The sequence below is a fragment of the Serinus canaria genome, unplaced genomic scaffold, assembly GCF_022539315.1.
Source record: "Serinus canaria isolate serCan28SL12 unplaced genomic scaffold, serCan2020 HiC_scaffold_89, whole genome shotgun sequence".
In the NCBI taxonomy this organism is placed as follows: Eukaryota; Metazoa; Chordata; class Aves; order Passeriformes; family Fringillidae; genus Serinus; species Serinus canaria.
Genome location: NW_026108203.1, coordinates 1 through 14568, shown reverse-complemented (window position 1 = coordinate 14568; position 14568 = coordinate 1). Strand labels below are relative to the sequence as shown.

General features: G+C 57.2%; 2 protein-coding genes, 1 long non-coding RNA gene and 1 pseudogene across 7 annotated transcripts; 1 reads left to right on the top strand and 3 right to left on the bottom strand.

Annotated features, from left to right (window-relative positions):
• Positions 1–2280: 2280 nt before the first annotated feature.
• LOC127059075 (zinc finger protein 239-like) lies at positions 2281–3787 on the bottom strand. Its single transcript, XM_050987663.1, has 3 exons — positions 3766–3787; positions 3381–3648; positions 2281–3296 (listed from the first exon to the last, which is right to left on the bottom strand). The coding sequence occupies exons 1-3, from the start codon at positions 3785–3787 to the stop codon at positions 2750–2752; spliced, it is 837 nt and encodes a 278-aa protein (XP_050843620.1). The 3' UTR covers positions 2281–2749.
• Positions 3788–4766: 979 nt separating this feature from the next.
• On the bottom strand, positions 4767–11993 carry LOC127061128 (zinc finger protein 551-like; annotated as a pseudogene).
• On the top strand, positions 7687–8202 carry LOC127061129 (uncharacterized). Its single transcript, XR_007780597.1, has 2 exons — positions 7687–7795; positions 7962–8202. It is a non-coding gene; the product is annotated as an uncharacterized LOC127061129 (long non-coding RNA).
• LOC103825104 (zinc finger protein 850-like) lies at positions 8187–14482 on the bottom strand. 5 transcript variants are annotated; one of them, XM_050987658.1, is made up of 3 exons: positions 11921–12001; positions 10598–10663; positions 8187–10443 (listed from the first exon to the last, which is right to left on the bottom strand). In XM_050987658.1, the coding sequence occupies exons 2-3, from the start codon at positions 10617–10619 to the stop codon at positions 8681–8683; spliced, it is 1785 nt and encodes a 594-aa protein (XP_050843615.1). In that variant the 5' UTR covers positions 10620–10663; positions 11921–12001; the 3' UTR covers positions 8187–8680. The 5 variants fall into 5 exon arrangements, with proteins under 5 accessions (XP_050843615.1, XP_050843619.1, XP_050843617.1 ...); XM_050987662.1 differs by lacking the exons at positions 10598–10663; positions 11921–12001 and adding an exon at positions 13473–14482 and having other exon boundaries at positions 8187–10112; XM_050987660.1 differs by lacking the exon at positions 10598–10663 and having other exon boundaries at positions 11921–12060.
• Positions 14483–14568: the final 86 nt, after the last annotated feature.

Here is a 14568-nt window from a genome sequence, read left to right as displayed (position 1 = left end):
GTAATTTTCCCCCAGCCAATCAGAGCGTGCCGCTCCCTCGCTCATGACGTCATCAAGTGTCGAATAGTTCTTCGGCAGCGTAGTTGAGGTACGAGAGTCCGACGGACATTTGGGGGGGTTGGGTGGAGGGTGACCCTGGGGATGTGGAGGGGGCCCCAATTCAACCAAGCGTGGTCGGACCCCAAAAAGGAGCGGGAGGGGCCTGGAACCCCCAAAACCAAACACGGGGAGGGGATTGGGGGAACGATGGGGAAGGGACCCCAAAATTGAGCTGGGAGAGGGTGGGACAGGATGAAGCCAATTTTGTCCCTGGAATAGGTAAAATAGATTATGGATATGCAAATGAGTCTATGAATATGCAACAGGTTGATGTAAGAGGAGACAAGAAGCATGGAGCAAAGTTTATTATGGCCACCAAGGCCACCCAATTATCCATGGGGACACTCCTTAATTAATCTGGTTTTAATTACACCCGCCTGTTGCATATTCATAGGCCCTCATGCATAATCATAAGCTAATTTACATATCGCAGGAGCTATTTTACATGGCCCCACCTTGGGGGTGTCTCCCCATTTCAGGAGCCTCTCCTGGAATGGAAAATGTAAATTCTGTCCCTTCTGATTAATATTAATATTAACATAATAATAATAAAATATTAATAATAATAATAAAATTAATTTTGAATTAAACGGGCTCTCAGGCAAAGATATGGGACTAGAAATAACAGTTTTTTATTAGGAAAAATTAAAAATACAAATGCAATCGTACAAATTTTAAAAAAACAGTGACAGAGTCAGAATCCTCTGGGAATCCAGAGGGAAAGGCTGATCCAATGGGAATCCAGTGGGAAAAGAGCTGATCCAATGGGAATCCAGTGGGAAAAGGGCTGATCCAATGGGAATCCAGTGGGAAAAGGGCTGATCCAATGGGAATCCAGTGGGAAAAGGGCTGATCCAATGGGAATCCAGTGGGAAAAGAGCTGATCCTTTGGGAATCCAGAGGGAAAAGGGATGATCTGGGAATCCAGAGGGAAAAGGGCTGATCCAATGGGAATCCAGAGAGAAAAGGGCTGATCCAATGGGAATCCAGTGGGAAAATGTGGATCCTTTGGGAATCCAGTGGGAAAATGTGGATCCTTTGGGAATCCAGTGGGAAACGTTGATCCAATGGGAATCCAGTGGGAAAAGGGCTGATCCAATGGGAATCCAGTGGGAAAAGATTGATCCAATGGGAATCCAGTGGGAAAAGGGCTGATCCAATGGGAATCCAGTGGGGAAGGGCTGATCCAATGGGAATCCAGTGGGAAAAGGGCTGATCCATGGGAATCCAGTGGGGAAGGGCTGATCCAATGGGAATCCATTAGGAAAAGCTGAAAATTTGGACTCCAGTGGGGAAAGCTGATCCAATGGGAATCTAGTGGGAAAAGGGCTGATCCAATGGGAATCCAGTGGGAAAATGTGGATCCTTTGGGAATCCAGTGGGAAAAGGGCGATCCTCTGGGAATCCAGAGAGGAATGGGCTGATCCTCTGGGAATCCAGTGGGAAAAGTCTGAGCCTTTTGGAATCCAGTGGGAAAAGGGCTGATCCTCTGGGAATCCAGTGGGAAAACGTCGATCCTTTGGGAATCCAGTGGGAGTAGGTTGACCTTTGGGAATCCAGTGGGAAAAGGGCTGATCCAATGGGAATCCAGTGTAAAAGGGCTGATCCAATGGGATTCCAGTGGGAAAAGAGCTGATCCTTTGGAATCCAGAGGGAAAAGTTTGATCATCTGGGAATCCAATGGGAAAGGGCTGATCCAATGGGAATCCAGTGGGAAATGTGGATCCTCTGGGGATCCAGTGGGAAAATGTGGATCCTTTGGGAATCCAGTGGGGAATGGGCTGATCCAATGGGAATCCAGTGGGAAAAGTCTGATCCCTTGGAATCCAGAGGGAAAAGGCTCCTGCGGCGCTCCAAACCTGAGATTCCATCCAGTTAGGAATGCCTGGCTCCTCCCCCTGGGCGGAGCATCTCCCAATGGGATGATGTCATTTCATCAGCCCTGCAGTGACACCCCAAGGCCCATTAACAGCAGATAATTAATAATTAACGGCTCATTAAAAGCAGAGATCTCCTGGAGGGAGGGTTGGCCGTGGAAGAGATGAACTCCTCGATGGACAGAAGATTCCTGGCCCACCTGGGACAGGTGGGAAACACAACAAATCCAGGACCTGTCCTCACTGCCTGGTGTCCAGGGAGGCTTCAGCAGCCAAAGCTGGGAAGAAACCAGATCTTGGATTCAGAAAGATCCAGAATTCCATTAATGACCCAAGAAAAAGAAAAAAAGCAGGGCTGTGGGGTTTTTATAAAGTATCCCAAGGTGGAGTTGGGATTTGGGAAAGGGGAGGAGATCTTAGCAAAACAAGAAGGGTGAGATCAAATTGCTGCCTCTTAGCAACAGGGGCACTCAACACAAAATGTGTCTGCAAATGCTGAATTCCCACTAAAACACCAGGGAAATAATGGAAATTTGAAATATTCATTCAATCGCCTTCAATTAAACAAGTTTTGGGTGTTTTCATGGGATGAAGATGAAGAAAAAGGAAATTAAGGGCAAAACAAAAGGAGAAGAAGCCAGGAGTGTTCCCAGCATGGATCACAGGGAATGTGGGTGACCAGGGCTGTGCCCAAAGTGGTTCCTGCAGTGAGGGATGGACCTGGAGCAGCGCACGAAGCTCTTCCCACACTCTTCCCACTCTCAGGACTTCCCTTACCGGTGCCTCTGTTGGTGTTGAGTGAAATTTGCTCTGCTGGAGAAGCTCTTCCCACAATGGGGACATTCAAAGGGCTTCTCCCCGGTGTGGATGCGCCGGTGGGTGATGAGGGTGGAGTTGTAATTGAATCCCTTCCCACACTCAGGGCAGCAGAAGGGCTTCTCCTCTGTGTGAGTCCAAAAGTGCTGGAGGAGACAGGACCTGGTCTTAAACCTCTTCTTGCATTTATCACACTGGTAGGGCCTCTCTCCAGTGTGGGTGTACTGGTGGACGATGAGTTTAGAGTTCTCCTTGAACCCCTTCCCACACTCGGGGCATTGGAAGGGCCTCTCCTCTGTGTGACACTGATGGTGCTGGAGGAGACTGGAGCCGGTCGCAAACCCCTTCCCACACTTGGAACACTCGTAGGGCCTCTCCCCAGTGTGGGTGCTCTGATGCCTCCTCAGGAGTGAATGGTGGCGGAAATTCTCCCCACACTCCTCACACTCGTAGGGCTTCTCCCCAGTGTGGCTCCTCTGGTGCTGGATCAGGGTGGAGCTGTCCCTGAAGCTCTTCCCACACTCCCCACACTCATAGGGCCTCTCTCCAGTGTGGGTCCTCTGGTGCCTGATCAAGTTGGACTTCCACCTGAAGCTCTTCCCACACTCCCCACACGTGTGGGGCTTCTCCCCATCACAGACCTGCTCATGCAGCACCAGCTCCGAGCTCTGGCTCCATCTCCGGCCGCCTTTCCGGCCCAGGCTGGCTCTTTCCCCCTCAGATCCCTGGGATCTGCGTTTGCAGCCCCTCCTCGTGAGGGATCTCCGGGGCTTTTCCTCCCCGTTGGCTTCCTGCACCGTGGAGCCGCTCAAAACGGCCTCTGCCACCAGGTTCTGCCGCCGGGGATTTGTACTCCCTGCTCTCCATGCTCAGCTCCTGCTCTGGGGGAGGAAGGACAAGGACAGGATGGGATTTGCCTCCGTGCCACAGGCAGGGGGAAGGAGATCCCCCCAGGGCATCCCCGGGGACCCACTCCCCCTCTCCGCTGTCCCCATTTCGGGATGCAGGGGCTCTTTGGACTCCCGGGCTCCCTTCTCCCCTCATTCTCTGCTCGGGGCTGCAGCGGCTCCAAGGAGTCCCCCCTGCCCCTCTCCAGGCTCTTGAGACTCCCGCCAAGGGGGGCGCTCCCCCCTCTCTGGGCTCCCCACTTTGGGCTCCTGGGGGACACAGGGCTCTGCTCCTCCAGGCTGCCTCTGCCGCCAGCCGCCACCCCACGATGTCCCCCCGAGGGGCCTTTTCCGCTCGTCTTAGACTTCTTCATTCTCCAAACATCCCCCACAAAAACCCCAAACCCGGCACCCCCCGGGATATTTGGGTCGGCTCCCCCTCCCTGGGCACCTGCGGGATGGGGGGGGCGATTCTCCCGGGGTTGCGGCCATTCAGGGAGCGCCAGGGCCACGAGATTGTCCCTCTCCTCTTCTGCTGCGGCCGCTCGGCCTCTTCCTCCCTCCCTCCTCCTTCTCCTCCCCCGTTCCCGAAGACCGAATCGTGAGGGGAAAGGGGGCGAGGAAAGGGCGGAACCGTGAGGAGAAAGGGGGCGAGGAAAGGGAGAAACCGTGAGGGGAAAGGGGGCGAGGAAATGGCGGAACCGTGAGGGGAAAGGGGGCGAGGAAAGGGCGGAACCGTGAGGGGAAAGGGGGCGAGAAAAGGGCGGAACCGTGAGGGGAAAGGGGGCGAGGAAAGGGCGGAACCGTGAGGGGAAAGGGGGCGAGGAAAGGGCGGAACCGTGAGGGGAAAGGGGGCGAGGAAAGGGCGGGAACCGTGAGGGGAAAGGGGGCGAGGAAGGGCGGAACCGTGAGGGGAAAGGGGGCGAGGAAAGGGCGGAACCGTGAGGGGAAAGGGGCGAGGAAAGGGCGGGAACCGTGAGGGGAAAGGGGCGGGCTCAGGCCAAGGGCGGCAGCTCTGAGGGGACACTCTGGGAGGCGGCACTCTGCAAACAGAACTGCAAGGGACTGAACATGAACGGAAGAGAAATCAGTAAGTCTGAGAGTTTTATTTGCTATCAAATACATCCCACACACTCAGCCCCACACAATACACATCCCACCCCTCTAAACTGGGATCTCACTTCTGAAAATCTCCTCCCAACCCCATCTCACTCCGCTGGCTGTGGAATTGAGTGAGTGTAGTGTAGGATTAAGTTTTTTTGAGGTGGGATTAAGCAATTCCGAGAAAAGATTGAGCTGTTTTCAGTGGGATTAGTAACGTTTTGACGTGACACATGAATCCCTCTTGGTTTTTAGATAGCAAAGAGATTGAGAACAGAAAGAAATCAGGGCCAAACCAAAAGGAAAAGCAGCCAGGAGTGCTCCCAGCATGGATCACAGGGAATGTGCCTGACCAGAGCTGTGCCCAAAGTGGTTCCTCCAGTGTGGGATGGAGCTGGAGCAGCACACGAAGCTCTTCCTGCACTCGGAGCACTTGCAGGGCTTCCCTTAGTGGTGTCTCTGTTGGTGTCGGATCAAGTGAGAGCTGCTGGAGAAGCTCTTCCCACACTGGGGACACTCCTAGGGCCTCTCCCCGGTGTGGATGCGCCGGTGGTTGATGAGGGTGGAGTTGTACTTGAATCCCTTCCCACAGTCACGGCAGCAGAAGGGCCTCTCCTCTGTGTGAGTCTGATAGTGCCGGAGGAGACTGGAGCTGCTCTGAAACCTCTTACTGCATTTATCACACTGGTAGGGCCTCTCCCCAGTGTGGGTGCGCCTGTGCTTGATGAGGGTGGAGTTCCACCGGAATCCCTTCCCACACTCAGGGCATGGGAAAGGCCTCACCTCTGTATGACTCTGATAGTGCCGGAGGAGATTGGAGCTGGTCTGAAACCTCTTCCCACACTTGGAACATTCGTAGGGCCTCTCGCCGGTGTGGGTCCTCTGGTGCCTGGTCAGGGTGGAATGGTGCCTGAAGCTGTTCCCACACTCCGCACACTCATAGGGCCGTTCACCACTGTGGCTCCTCTGGTGCTGCAAAAGGCTGGAGCTCTCTCTGAACCTCTTCCCACACTCCGCACACTCGTAGGGCCGCTCCCCACTGTGGATCATCTGGTGCACGAACAGGTTGGAGCTCCGCCTGAAGCTCTTCCCACACTCCCCACACTCAAACGGCCTCTCTCCAGTGTGGATCCTCTGGTGCTTGATCAGGGAGGAGTTGTAACTGAAGCTCATCCCACATTCTGGGCACTTGTAGGGCTTCTCCCCAGTGTGGATCCTCTGGTGCTGGATCAGGGTGGAGCTGTCCCTGAAGCTCTTCCCACACACCCCACACTCATAGGGCCGTTCCCCAGTGTGGATCCTCTGGTGCTTGATCAAGCTGGAGTTCCACCTGAAGCTCTTCCCACACTCCCCACACGCGTGGGGCTTCTCCTCATCAAAGAGCTGCTCATGCAGCACCAGCTCCGAGCTCTGGCTCCATCCCTGGCCACCTTCCCGGCCCAGGCTGGCTCTTTCCCCCTCAGATCCCTGGGATCTGCGTTTGCAGCCCGTCCTCATGTGGGATGTCCGGGGCTTTTCCTCCTCGTTGGCTTCCTGCGCCGTGAAGCCGCTCAAAACGGCCTCTGCCACCAGGTTCTGCCCCGGGGATTTGTCCTCCCTGCTCTCCATGCTCAGCTCCTGCTCTGGGGGAGGAAGGACAAGGACAGGATGGGATTTGCCTCCGTGCCACAGCCGAGGGGAAGGAGATCCCCCCAGGGCGTCCCCGGGGACCCACTGCCCCCTCTTTGTTCTCCCCATTTCGGGATGCCGGGGCTCTTTGGGCTCCCGGGCTCCCTTCTCCCCTCATTCTCTGCTCGGGGCTGCAGCGGCTCCAAGGAGTCCCCCCTGCCCCTCTCCAGCCTCTTGAGGCTCCCGCCAATGGCGCCGCTCCCCCCTCTCTGGGCTCCCCACTTTGGGCTCCTGGGGGACACAGGGCTCTGCTCCTCCAGGCTGCCTCTGCCGCCAGCCGCCACCGCCCGATGTCCCCCCGAGGGGCCTTTTCCGATCAGCCTTGGATTCTCCATTCTGCAAACATCCCCCGGAAAACCCAACCCAGGCACCCCCCGGGATATCTGGGCCGAGCTCCCCCTCCCCGCTCACCTGCGCGATGGGGGGGGCGATGATCCCACAGGTGGGGGCTGCGAATTCAGGCAGGGCTCGAGCGCGGGGCTCCGGCTGCTGAGCCCGAATCCGCCTTTGTCCCTCCTCTTCCTCTTCCTCCCGCTCCTCCTCTTCCACCTCTCCTCTTCCTCCGCCTCCTCTGTCTTATCCCCACCTCCTTCTCCTCCTCCATCCCTCCCCTTCGATCCCTTCTCCTCCTCCTCGCTAACCCCGCCTCCTTCTCGTATTCCCTCCGGAAACAAATGGCATCATCAGAGGGAACGATTGGGAGTGACAGGGTTTATACAGGGAGTGCTGAGGAAACTGAGAGCAAACAGCGGGACCAGCTGGGCTCACACGGGGAGCAGCCTCTCCCAGCTCTGGTACCCTCAAAAACACCTCCCGGGGAACCCCCGAGGGCCATCGGCTGCTCGGCTTTGGAGCCCTGCCAGCTGCAAACATCCCCCACTAAAAAAACCAAACCCAGGCACCCTGCGGGATATTTGGGCCGAGCTCCCCCTCCCCGGGCACCTGCGGGATGGGGGGGGCGATGCTCCCGGGGCTGCGGCCATTCAGGGAGCGCCAGGGCCACGAGATTGTCCCTCTCCTCTTCTGCTGCGGCCGCTCGGCCTCTTCCTCACTCCCTCCCTCCCTCCCTCCTCCTCCTCCCCAGTTCCAGAAGGCCGAATCGTGACGGGAAAGGGGGCGAGGAAAGGGCGGAACCGTGAGGGGAAAGGGGGCGGGGAAAGGGCGGGAACCGTGAGGGGAAAGGGGGCGAGGAAAGGGGGAACCGTGGGGGAAGGGGGCGGGAAAGGGCGGACGGAGGGGAAAGGGGGCGAGGAAAGGGCGGAACCGTGAGGGGAAAGGGGGCGAGGAAAGGGCGGGAACCGTGAGGGGAAAGGGGGCGAGGAAAGGGCGGAACCGTGAGGGGAAAGGGTGCGAGGAAAGGGCGGAACCGTGAGGGGAAAGGGGGCGAGGGAGGAAGGGCGAGGAAAGGCGGACGTGAGGGAAGGGGGCGGGAAATGCGGAACGTGAGGGAAGGGGCGAGGAAGGGCACGTGAGGGGAAAGGGGGCGAGGAAAGGGCAGAACAGGAGGGGAAAGGGGGCGAGGAAAGGGCGGAACCGTGAGGGGAAAGGGGGCGAGGAAAGGGCGGAACCGTGAGGGGAAAGGGGGCGAGGAAAGGGCGGGAACCGTGAGGGGAAAGGGGGCGAGGAAAGGGCGGGAACCGTGAGGGGAAAGGGGCGGGCTCAGGCCAAGGGCGGCAGCTCTGAGGGGACACTCTGGCAGGCGGCACTCTGCAAACAGAACTGCAACGGACTGAACATGAACGGGAGAGAAATCAGTAAGTCTCAGAGTTTTATTTGCTATCAAATACATCCCACACACTCAGCCCCACACAATCCACATCCCACCCCTCTAAACTGGGATCTCACTTCTGAAAATCTCCTCCCAACCCCATCTGACTCTGCTGGCTGTGGAATCAAGTGACATTGTGAAGAGGTAGCGTTTTATTGACATGGGAAAAAGCCCCTATTGTATTGGACTGAGTCCTTTTGGGATAAGACTGAGCTGTTTTCTTGGCGTTTGAGTAGTTTTGATGTGACAGATGTATCCGTATTGCCTTTTGGAGTAAAAAGAGATTGCAAAGAGAAAAAAATTAAGGCCAAACCAAAAGGAGAAGCAGCCAGGAGTGTTCCCAACATGGATCACAGGGAATGTGGGTGAGCAGAGCTGTGCCCAAAGTGGTTCCTGCAGTGGGGAATGGAGCTGGAGCAGAGCACAAATCTCTTCCTGCACTCGGAGCACTTGCAGGGCTTCCCTTACCGGTGCCTCCGTTGGTGTCGGGTCAGGTTAGAGCTCTGTGAGAAGCTCTTCCCACACTGAGGACACTCGTAGGGCCTCTCCCCGGTGTGGATGCGCTGGTGGGTGATGAGGGTGGAGTTGTCCCTAAATCCCTTCCCACAGTCGGGGCATTGGAACGGCTTCTCCTCTGTGTGAGTCCAATAGTGCTGGAGGAGACAGGACCTGGTCTTAAACCTCTTCCTGCATTTATCACACTCGTAGGGCCTCTCTCCAGTGTGAAGGCGCCGGTGGATGGTGAGGGCGGAGTTCTCCTTGAATCCCTTCCCACAGTCGGGGCATTGGAAGGGCTTCTCTTCTTTGCCACTCTGATGGTGCTGGAGGAGACCGGAGCTGGTTTTAAACCTCTTCCTACATTTGGAACTCTCTTTGGGCCTCTCCATAGTGTGGGTCCTCTTGTGCCTCCTCAGGTTGGAGCTCTCTTTGAAGCTCTTCCCACAGTGCCCACACTCGTAGGGCCTCTCTCCGGTGTGGATCCTCTGGTGCACAGTCAGGCTGGAGCTCACGCTGAAGCTCTTCCCACACTCCCCACACTCGTAGGGCTTCTCCCCAGTGTGGGTCCTCTGATGACTGATAAGTGTGGAGCTCAACCTGAAGCTCTTCCCACACTCTCCACAGTCGTAGGGCTTCTCCCCGGTGTGGATGCGCTGGTGGGAGATGAGTTTGGATTTCTCCTTGAATCCCTTGCCACACTCAAGGCATTGGAAGGGCCTCTCCTCTGTGTGACTCTGACAGTGCCGGCGGAGTTGGGAGCTGGTCTCAAACCACTTCCCACACTTGGAACACTCGTAGGGCCTCTCCCCAGTGTGGGTGCTCTGGTGCCTGCTCAGGAGTGAATGGTGGCTGAAACTCTTCCCACACTGCCCACACTCGAAGGGTCTCTCACCAGTGTGGATCCTCAGGTGGATGATCAGGTTGGAGCTCCGCCTGAAGCTCTTCCCACACTGCCCACACTCATATGGCCTCTCTCCAGTGTGGATCCTCTGGTGCTTGATCAGGGAGGAGCTACAACTGAAGCTCTTCCCACATTCTGTGCACTTGTAGGGCTTCTCCCCAGTGTGGCTCCTCTGGTGCGCGTTTAGGCTGGAGCTGTCGCTGAAGCTCTTCCCACACTGCCCACATTCGTAGGGCCTTTCCCCAGTGTGGGTTCTCTGGTGCACAATCAGGCTGAATCTCTGGCTGAAGGTCTTCCCACACTCCCCACACTCGTAGGGCTTCTTCCCTGTGTGGATCCTCTGGTGCTTGATCCGGTTAGAGTTGCACCTGAAGGTCTTGCCACACTCCACACACTCGTAGGGCTTCTCCCCACTGTGGGTCCTCTGGTGCCTGATCAGGTAGGAGTTCCACCTGAAGCTCTTCCCACACTCCCCACACTCATAGGGCTTCTCCCCACTGTGGATCTTCTGGTGCCTGATCAGGTTGGACTTCCACCTGAAGCTCTTCCCACACTCCCCACACGTGTGCGGCTTCTCCCCATCACAGACCTGCTCATGGAGCACCAGCTCTGAGCTCTGGCTCCATCCCTGGCCGCCTTCCCGGCCCAGGCTGGCTCTTTCCCCCTCAGATCCCTGGGATCTGCGTTTGCAGCCCCTCCTCATGCGGGATCTCCGGGGCTTTTCCTCCCCGTTGGCTTCCTGCGCCGTGGAGCCGCTCAAAACGGCCTCTGCCACCAGGTTCTGCCGCGGGGATTTGTCCTCCCTGCTCTCCATGCTCAGCTCCTGCTCTGGGGGAGGAAGGACAAGGACAGGATGGGATTTGCCTCCGTGCCACAGGCAAGGGGAAGGAGATCCCCCCCAGGGCTGTCCTGCAGCCAGGGCTGTGCTGGGCTGGGAGATGGAGCAGCACAGAGGGGAAAGGGGCACTGACTTCCTCCTCACCTGCCTCAGTGTCCCGGGGCATCTTCCTCTTCCTCACAGCCTCCCAGGGGTGGGCAATGGGAAATCCTGGTGTGGGGAAAACAAGGGATGAGATGTTTGTAGGAGTGTCAGGAGGGATGGAGACCAGAGATCTCTGCAGCCAGGTCGGGGAACTTGGGGTTCATTGCCAAGGGCCTGGGCACAGGGGCCCTGCTGGGAGCTGCCAGCCACAGCTCAGAGCAGGCCAGGGAGAAGGGAGTGGGAGAGAGGATGAGAGGGTGACAGAGGAAGAGGGCAAGAGCAGAAGAGAGTAAGGTTCCTGTCACAGTACAATAAATCTTCTCCTGTGTTGAATATTCTATTTCTCACTCTCCAATCCAGTACAAGATACAAATCCTATAGAATTTACATACAACCTAGAAGAATCATTACATCACCATACCGTGTTACATTTTAAACCCTAAAAACTCCTCTTTGGACCCCTTCTGCTGAGCTAGCAGGGTCTGCTCTGACCCTTGGACCTGTCTGCAAGCACAGGGAATTCTTTCATCACAAGGGGATTACCTTCTGTCAGGCCACACCATTGTTTTCCAGTTGTTCAGTAACAAAAGTACCTCAAAGCGTGGTTTCATTTCAATCTTGCTTATACTCTCTATATTCTGAAAATCTTTTGCTAGACAATCATATTTATAAGGCTTTTCTGTTTTATCTTCTCCAAAACATATTGAGTTTGAAGGTCCCACTGCCCGAGTCCATCTCTACAAGTCCCCGCCAACTGGTCTCCAGAAAAACCTCCCAAATACCAAGTTTCATCCCTGAAAAAGCATCCCAGGAGTTCCGTGTCCCCGGTCCTTCCCCTGTGGTGTTCGGTGTTCCCCCCTGTCCCACCTGCCGGGATCACGCTTGGATTGGGGGTCCCCCTTCTCCTCGGTGCCCACCCAGCCCAGGCTGCTGGCAGTCCCAGCAATGCAGAAACATCCCCCCACTTCGCTCTCCCCATTCCGGGATGCCGGGGCTCTTTGGGCTCCCGGGCTCCCTTCTCCCCTCAATCTCTGCTCGGGGCTGCAGCGGCTCCAAGGAGTCCCCCCTGCCCCTCTCCAGCCTCTTGAGGCTCCCGCCAATGGCGCCGCTCCCCCCTCTCTGGGCTCCCCACTTTGGGCTCCTGGGGGACACAGGGCTCTGCTCCTCCAGGCTGCCTCTGCCGCCAGCCGCCACCCCACGATGTCCCCCCGAGGGGCCTTTTCTGCTCAGCCTTGGACTTCTCCATTCTCCAAACATCGCCCCGGAAAACCCAACGCAGGCACCCCCCGGGATATCTGGGCCGAGCTCCCCCTCCCCGCTCACCTGCGCCATGGGGGGGGCGATGATCCCACAGGTGGGGGCTGCAAATTCAGGCAGGGCTCGAGCGCGTGGTTCCGGCTGCTGAGCCTTGATCCGCCTTTGTCCCTCCTCTTCCTCTTCCTCCCGCTCCTCCTCTTCCACCTCTCCTCTTCCTCCGCCTCCTCTGTCTTATCCCCACCTCCTTCTCCTCCTCCATCCCTCCCCTTCGATCCCTTCTCCTCCTCCTCGCTAACCCCGCCTCCTTCTCGCAGTCCCTCCTGGAAACAAATGGCATCATCAGAGGGAACGATTGGGCGTGACTGGGCTCATACTGGGGGTTGCCGAGGAAAGTGGAAGCACAAGGGGAGAGCAACTGGGCTCACACTGGGAGAAGCCACTGCCAGCTCTGGGATGCACAAAAACACCTCCGGGGGACCCCCTATGTCTCCCCGAGGGCCATCGGCTGCTCGGCTTTGGAGCCCTGCCAGCCGTCAACATCTCCCACAAAAAACCCCAAACCCGGCTCCCCCCGGGATATTTGGGTCGAGCTCCTCCTCCCCGGGCACCTGCGGGATGGGGGCGATGCTCCCGGGGCCATTGGAAGCATCGGCCCCCAATGGCCCCCATCTGCGGCTATTCAGGGAACGGCAGGGCTACGAGATTGTCCCTCTCCTCTTCTGCTGCGGCCGCCCGGCCTCTTCCTCCCTCCCTCGTCTTCCTCCCCATTCCCAGTTCCCGAAGGCCGAACCATGAGGGGAAAAGGGGGCGAGGAAATGGCGGGACCGTGAGGTGAAAGGGGGCGAGGAAAGGGCGGGAACCGTGAGGGGAAAGGGGGCGAGGAAAGGGTGGAACCGTGAGGGGAAAGGGGGCGAGGAAAGGGCGGGAACCGTGAGGGGAAAGGGGGCGAGGAAAGGGCGGAACCGTGAGGGGAAAGGGGGCGAGGAAAGGGCGGAACCGTGAGGGGAAAGGGGGCGAGGAAAGGGCGGAACCGTGAGGGGAAAGGGGCGGGCTCAGGCCAAGGGCGGCAGCTCTGAGGGGGCACTCTGGGAGGCGGCACTCTGCAAACAGAACTGCAAGGGACTGAACATGAAGGGGAAATAAATCAGTAAGTCTGAGAGTTTTATTTGCTATCAAATACATCCCACACACTCAGCCCCACACAATCCCCATCCCACCGCTCCAAATTGGGATCCCACTTCTCCAAATCTCCCCCAAATCCCATCTTACTCTACCGGCTGTGGAATCGAGTGACATTATGAAGAGGTAGAGTTTTTTTGACATGGGAAAAAACCCCTTTGATGTTGGACTCAGTCTTTTTGGCATTAGACTGAGCTATTTTCATTGGCGTTTGAGTGGTTCTGAGGTGACAGGTGAATCCCTCTTGGCTTTTGGAGTGCAGAGAGATTGAGAAGAGAAAAAAATTAAGGCCAAACCAAAAGGAGAAGCAGCCAGGAGTGTTCCCAGCATGGATCACAGGGAATGTGGCTGACTAGGGCGGTGCCTGTAGTGAGGGATGGAGCTGGAGCAGCGCACGAAGCTCTTCCCGCACTGGGGACACTCGCAGGGCTTCCCTTACCGGTGCCTCCGCTGGTGTTGAGTCAAGTGAGAGCGGCTGTAGAAGCTCTTCCCACACTGGGGACACTCGTAGGGCCTCTCCCCAGTGTGGATGCGCTGATGGATGATGAGTTGGGAGTTCTGCATGAACCCCTTCCCACACTCGAGGCATTGGAAGGGCCTCTCCTCTGTGTGAGTCCGATAGTGCAGGAGCAGATGGGAGCTGCTGGTAAACCCCTTCCCACACTCGGAACACTGGTAGGGCCTCTCTCCAGTGTGGATCATGTTGTGCCTGATCAGGGTGGAATGGTGGCTGAAGCTCTTCCCGCATGCCCCGCACTTGTAGGGCCTCTCCCCAGTGTGGATGTTGCGGTGCTGGATCAGGCTGGAGCTCCGGCTGAAGCTCTTCCCACACTCCTCACACTCATAGGGCCGTTCCCCAGTGTGGATCATCTGGTGGCTGATCAGGTGGGAGATCCTTCTGAAGCTCTTCCCACACTCCCCACACTCATGGGGTCTTTCTGTGGTGTGGATGCGTTGATGCTGGATGAGCGTGGACTTGTCTGTGAATCCCTTCCCACACTCAGGGCATTGGAAGGGCCTCTCCTCTGTGTGAATCCGATAGTGCAGGAGGAGATTGGAGCTGGTTTTAAACCCCTTCCCACACTCGGAACACTCGTAGGGCCTCTCCCCCGTGTGGATCTTTAGGTGCACAATCAGGGCAGAATGGTGGCTGAAGCTCTTCCCACACTCCCCACACTCATAGGGCCTCTCTCCAGTGTGTGTCCTCTGGTGCTCGATGAGGCCTGAGCTCCTGCTGAAGCTCTTCCCACACTCCGCACACTGGAAGGGCTTCTCCCCGGTGTGGATCACCTGGTGCCTGATAAGGTGAGAGCTCCGCCTGAAGCTCATCCCACACACCCCACACTCGTAGGGTCTCTCCCCAGTGTGGATCACCTGGTGCAGAATCAGGCTGGAGCTCCAGCTGAAGCTCTTCCCACACTCCCCACACGTGTGCGGCTTCTCCCCATCACGGACCTGCTCATGCAGCACCAGCTCTGAGCTCTGGCTCCATCCCTGGCCGCCTTCCCGGCCCAGGCTGGCTCTTTCCCCCTCAG